This window comes from Drosophila ananassae, chromosome 2R (genome assembly GCF_017639315.1).
Source record: "Drosophila ananassae strain 14024-0371.13 chromosome 2R, ASM1763931v2, whole genome shotgun sequence".
In the NCBI taxonomy this organism is placed as follows: Eukaryota; Metazoa; Arthropoda; class Insecta; order Diptera; family Drosophilidae; genus Drosophila; species Drosophila ananassae.
The window spans coordinates 3,683,493-3,690,225 of record NC_057928.1 but is presented as its reverse complement, the minus strand read 5'-3'; the positions used below and the strand labels follow the sequence as shown (position 1 = coordinate 3,690,225).

Here is a 6,733-nt window from a genome sequence, read left to right as displayed (position 1 = left end):
GGCTTTCGCGGCAAGCAGAAGCTGGTTTCAGTATCAAGCAATCCATAAATCAATCATTTGACCATTTTGGCAATGGCAAAGGGCCATTGCTCTGTTACATTATCGTCTTGATAGTCGATCACCAAAATGCTCATTGTGACAATATGAATGTCGCAAACTTTTAAATGGATGTGAATGCTACCCTCAAGCACGCCAAGGATACGTCTCCCAAGGAAGTTTAATTCTATAGCTTTTACATCGCCATTTTAGATTATCAACTAAAGTATGTGTGATCTTATGTTTCGGTACCTATTCTAAATAATAAAAACACACTTAGACTTAATAAAGAAAAATCAAATTTATTCGATGTTAATATTTTAAAGGTAAAATAGTTTATCCAAAAGGGAATCAGCAACATCTCGTTGAATACTTTGTCCAATTAAATATGCCATTTTATGGGAATACTGAAAAATAATTAAAATTATATTTTAATAATATGGTAAATTTAGTTTAGCACATTTAGTAAAAGGCTAGAAACGATCAGAAATATGAAACATTTCTGCAAGCAAATTTAATTGAGCGATTTTCTCAACCTTGCAACAAGATTAAATGGAATCAATTACACTAGTTTACACCAAAAATGAACCTCCATAAAAAAGTGTTTTTTATAGTAATTTGGGGTCGGAGAACACGAAAATGACATCCGTTTATTTTTCTTAAGAACCGTTTTTGAGATATTTTTGAAAATCGTGTTTTTGAGGTCCTTTTTCAGTTTTTTGGTAATATCTCATGAAAAAAACTTTTTACAAACAAAAAAAGGATATTGATTGACAGGTATTGAAGTAACGTTTACGTGGATATATAATATGTGCAGATTGAATCAAATCTCTGTAATGCACAAGCGAACAAAGTACAAAAATAGTGTCATTTTCGACCAATTGAAAAATTGAAATTTTCAAAATTGGTCGAAAATGACACTATTTTTGTACTTTGTTCGCTTGTGCATTACAGAGATTTGATTCAATCTGCACATATTATATATCCACGTAAACGTTACTTCAATACCTGTCAATCAATATCCTTTTTTTGTTTGTAAACAGTTTTTTTCATGAGATATTACCAAAAAACTGAAAAAGGACCTCAAAAACACGATTTTCAAAAATATCTCAAAAACGGTTCTTAAGAAAAATAAACGGATGTCATTTTCGTGTTCTCCGACCCCAAATTACTATAAAACAATCATCAATTTTAAGGTTCACTCGATTACATTTAAATTTGTAAACTAGTGTTATGATTAAATTTATTTATATATCAATATCCTATATATATATTGTATATCGTATATGTAATGAGTATTTCGTATGTGCTAGAGCGCAGGTCCCTGCGCGGTAACCCAAAGACGAGAAGTTTTTAGTATTGTTGAGTGTTGAGTATGGAACGTGCGGAAACAAAAGTGTGCCAGCGCTGGAACGTGTGGGTTCCACAGAGCGATAACTTGTGATTAAGAAATTTTTTGCACCCCAAAGAAATCAGGGTAGCCCAGAGCTAGAGTTCTCGGCTGGTGAATGGAGTACAACGAGTTTAAATCCAGCTCGAGATATCTACTTCATCCCAAATACAAATTTGTTGTTGGATTGGAAATAAAAAAAACTCTATCGCACATATTTATTTGTGATACTGTGCATCGGTGCACCTCTTTATTAGAGCATTATGCTTAATATCGGGAAGCTTCCACCATTACTTTTTTTTTATTTTTATATATCTTTGTTAGTATTGTGAGGAGATTAGATCTCCCACACACCAAGACAGGTGGCAAGAGGGGCAACAGCGGGGGGGGTGGACATGCAAGTCAGCACTGCAGCGTCGGACGGGCCAGCGCTGCGGTGTTTAGAGATACGGAAGGAGAGAAAGGTGTCAAGGGAGAAATGCGTCGAGCACAGACGGCATGCGGGGGCGGCAGACACAGACGGCATGCGGGGGCAGCAGCGGGGGCAAGAGGAACCAGCACGGCGTCGCGCACGGAAGAGGGCGAAAAGAGGAGTCACCGTGGAAAGTAACGGTCCCGGCCGGGCCTCCGCGGCCGCGCTCGAAGGTCATAGGAAGCAGCGGGGGCGGCGGGGAAAGAAGCGGCCGGCGAGTGCGCAGCTGTGTTTAGAAAATGCACAAGACATAGAAATGCATTTGGGATGTCCAGGGGGGGATCGCGGGGCATCGGGACGAAGTCCGATGACCGGCACAAAAATAATGCAGTTCGGAGGCCCAAGCGGGGCAATCGGGGGAGGGACCATAAAGAAAGCCCGCCGATAGAAAGACGGCGGGATTAGAGAAAGCTAACGGAGAAAGTGAAGGAGCGGAGGATTAACGGCAGGAAGTAGATTCGCAAGGATTAACGGGCGCCTCTGGCACTATATAAGGAGGGCCCATGGAGCGAATCGAGGCCGAGTCTTCTAGGGAAGCTGGGAGAGTGAGTGAAAGACCCCCCGTGGGTAAGTCTGGAATTCAAGTTGGAAAGCTTCCTTGAAGAGTTAGGAGTATAGGCTGAAGGACCCCCCGTGGGTAAGTCCGACAGTCCTTAGTGCGGGCTATTAAAGCGAGTGAGCGAGGATATACGAGAATAGCTTAAGGACCCCCTGTGGGTAAGTCCGGCGGCGGTACGCGCATCAAATCGAGCAAGGAGTCAGGGGGAAAGGATCAAGGATCCGCGGCAAAGCTGAGGCCCAGGGTAAAAGAGTCGGGTGGAGTTATTCCCGGACACGACAGGTATCCTGGTGTAGTGGCGGCAACAACGGATCAGCCTGGCGTACGCCTTGTCTGCTCCTGACCGTTCGATCCAGGTGTGATCCTGTAACGCGAGGGATAGCCAACCCGGGAACTCAAGCCCATTTGTGAAACCAGGCAGGGACACCCCGGGAAGTCAAAAGAATCCTGATCCAGGCGCTGGAGCGTATGCACAGCAAACCACCTGGAGTCAAAGGAGACGCGACGCCCAAACCTCTGGCCTACCACAGATCCTGCGGGGCGTATGCACGCAGGTGTTTGGAGGCGAGTGGCGAACGCGACCGGGGGCGTGTCCTGTAGGGTAGGAAGGCCCTTCGTGCCCTGATCCGGCCGCTAAGCAGCGAGGAGCGTATCCTGCCCGGCGTATGCCTGGGAGGTGAGCCACTCGGTCTGTTAACACGGATTAGGTGCCGGCCACGGCGAAAGGGCGAATCCAGGCAAGCCAAGGGTTCCGAGGTCCACGGCATCCCCAAACGGAGGAACAGCAGCAGTAGAGCAGAGACGACGAGGGAGCAGCGGCAGCAGCATAGCAGCGACGACGAGGGAGCAGCGGTAGCAGCATAGCAGCGACGACGAGGGAGCAGCGGCAACCGTAGCGCAGCGACGACGAGGGAGCAGCAGCGACGGACAGGTAGCGGCAGCAGAAGACATCAACAACACAGGCCCCGCACCCAGAGTCCGTGAGTCCGAACGAAGGGAACCGAGAGCCGTTTCGGCGCCAGGCACCAAGACCGCACGACCTGCCGGGCGCAAGCTTTGGGAGGGCGTGCGTATTGGCACCAACCCGGAGCGGGGATCGGGGATCGACGGGAGGACGAGCGGTCGGTCGGCTGAGCCAGACAGCCGGTGAGATTCCTTTTATTGCTTTGTAAACTATTTACAATAAAGGGGATTTATTTATAAAGAAGCTTTAACGTGTTATTTCTGGGCTCGGGCAATCACGTCGAAACTATAAATTCGGTGGAACGTACCCTCAAACTCTGTGAGCTAGCCGCGGCGTTTGTTGCGAGCAAAACATAGCTAAACAGTTCGTTACACCTGGCGCCCAAACTACGTGATTGCTTTAGAGTCTAGGAGTAACACTGCTTCAAGATGGGGAGGAAAAACTGGATCTACGCGCTTCGCAAAGAAGAGTTGTGCGAAGTGTGCAGAGAGCTCGGTCTCGCAGCGGATGGAACCGTGGAGAGCATGAGGGCACTGGTGGCAAGGTGGGCCGAAGATAGAAAGGAGGATGAAGTGATGGTGGTCGCGCGGGGATTCGAGGAGAAGTTCGCGCAGAGGACCACGCCGAGGCAGAGAGCGGTGAGCGAATCAGAAAAGCTCATCCAAAGTCTGGCAGTGCCGGAAATGAAGAGCATGAGGAGCATGGAGCCACAAGCGCGGAAGCCAGTCCCGGTACAGGTGGACTATGCGAAGGTGGCGAGGCAAGTCCGAGAGTGGTCGTTCCGTTTCGATGGAACAGGGGATCCTCTCGAATTCGTGGACCGAGTAGCATGGTCTGCCAAAACGTACGGGATGGATATAAACACTATCCCGCGAGCGATGCCCGAGCTACTCCAGGGCAGAGCACAAAAATGGTTCCTGATGAACGACGAGGAGTGGCCCACATGGAAAGAGTTCAGAAGGAGCTTCGAGGCCTTTTTCCTGCCAAAAGGATACTTCGAAAAACTGGCAGACCAGGTAAAGCAGCGGAAGCAACAGCGAGGAGAGCCTTTCAAAGAGTATATGGTAGACCTTCAGGCGCTTATGAAGCCGTTGGGAAAGTCAACAAAGGAGGTCATCGATAGGCTCGTGGAGAACTGCATGCCACGCATGAAAATGTTCATGCGACCCTACGCATGTGCATCACTCGAGGAGGTCATGGGTCTAGCCGAAGAATTCGAGGAGCTGGCTTTGGAAGAGGAGGTCTTCAATAGACAGTCCCCAGCGGCAGACAGAAGATGGCAAAAGGAGGAGTTGCACCATAAACCACCGGAGCAACAGAACCATCCAGGACAAGGGTGGGGGCAGAGATGGCAGCCCGAGGAGCATCGCCAAAGGCCACAGCAACAGCAGCCGAGCCAGCAATGGGCAGGCCCAAGGCAACAACCGCCGAACCAACAATGGGCAGCAAACCCAATCCAAAGGCAGCCGAACATACAGCGGGCAGCGACGGCTGGACACGTAGAAAACCCAGCACAGGCGTGCAACAGATGCGGAGGCATGGGCCATTGGGCCAGCGGGTGCAGGAACCCCAGAATGTTGTTCTGCAGGATGTGCGGCGCAGTGGGGGTAAGAAGCACGGAATGCTGCCAAAGAGCGGGAAACGTGCAGCGATCCCAGCCATAGAGAGGAAGGCGGAGATCGCGAGGTGCTGCCTCTCAGAGATAGTTGGAGGATTAACCGGAGACGGTCAGCAATTGGCGGCGGTCATCAAGGTCGGAGGAGCAGAAGTGAGGGCCATGGTGGACACCGGGGCAACGGCTAGCTTCATTTCAGAAAAGCTAGCAGAGGACCCGGGAATCGCCGGAGAACGGAAAGCGACAAGAAGATTAGTGAAGTTGGCCAACGGGAGCCACATAGAAACTCAAATGGTACTCCTAACAACTGTAAGCTTTGGCAACAAGAAAAAGGACTTGAATATGATAGTGTTGCCAGGCATGGGAGACAGCGCGGTGCTTGGATGGGATTTCCTCGCAGAATTCGGCACAACAATCAACTGCGCAGGCCACCAAGTCACGATCCCGAGAAGAGAGAGATGGAGCGGATGCCTGGAGGATAGGCTGTCCATAGCCATAGCGGGACCCTCGGAGGAATGGGAGCGCGAGCGGGACAAAAGGTTCATCGAAGAAGAGCTGGCGGCGTTCAGGAATCAGAAGGGTTGTTCAAACATAACCCAGCATAAAATCACGATGAAGGACGACATCCCAATTAAACAAAGATACTACCCAAAGAACCCCAAAATACAGGGGGAAATCAATGAAAAGGTGGAAGAACTGCTGGAGAAGGGATGCATCGAACCTTCAAACAGCGCCTACAGCTCACCCATTGTCATGGTGAAGAAAAAGACGGGTCAGTGGAGGATGTGCGTAGACTTTCGGCAGATAAACGCAAAGTCAGTGAAGGATGCGTACCCGATGCCAAGGATAAATTTCATTTTGGAGCAATTGAGGGAGGCAAAATTTTTCAGCAGCCTCGACCTGAAGGACGGCTATTGGCAAATCCCACTTGAGGAAGAGAGCCGGAAATACACGGCCTTTACGGTACCAGGGAAAGGTCTGTACCAGTGGAAGGTGATGCCGTTCGGACTACCCTCGGCTTCGGCAACTTTTCAAAGGGCTCTAGACCAGGTCATAGGCCCGGACATGGCTCCCCACGCATTCGCGTACCAGGACGATATAATAGTGATCGGGCGCACGAGGGAGGAGCACATGGCAAATTTAAGGGAAGTTTTCCGAAGACTGAAGGCGGCGAACCTAAGGATAAACACAGAGAAGTGCCATTTCTTCAGGGAAGAGCTTTTGTACCTAGGCCACCGGATAACGAGTCACGGAATTGGTATGGATCCGGGAAAAGTCGCAGCGATCACGGAATTGGAACCACCAACGAACGTGAAAGGGGTACGGCAGTTCATAGGAATGGCGTCGTGGTATCGACGGTTCGTTCCCGACTTCGCGGGGGTCGCAAAACCCTTGAACGATCTCCTGCGAAAGGGAACAAAGTGGGAGTGGACGTCGAGACAGCAAGAAGCGTTCGAAAAGTTAAAGTCGCGGTTAGCAGAGGACCCGGTGCTGGCATGCCCCGACTTCACGAAGAAGTTTGTACTGCAAACGGACGCCAGCGATTACGGCGTAGGCGCAGTGCTGACGCAGGACACGGATGAGGGCGAGCGAGTGGTCGCTTACGCCAGCCGAACGCTAATAGGCGCGGAGAAGAACTACTCGGCAACAGAGAAAGAGTGTCTCACAATAATCTGGGCAATTCGGCAAATGAGGCC

General features: G+C 49.9%; 1 protein-coding gene across 3 annotated transcripts in view; it reads right to left on the bottom strand.

Moving 5' to 3' along the window:
• Positions 1–318: 318 nt before the first annotated feature.
• Positions 319–6,733, bottom strand: part of LOC6502733 (protein argonaute-3) — a 162,132-nt gene continuing 155,717 nt past the window's right edge. For all 3 annotated transcript variants that reach the window (XM_032453904.2, XM_032453905.2, XM_032453906.2), the window contains one exon: positions 319–443. In XM_032453904.2, the coding sequence (XP_032309795.1) occupies positions 357–443 (87 nt within the window). In that variant the 3' untranslated portion in view covers positions 319–356. The remainder of the gene's footprint in view (positions 444–6,733) is intronic.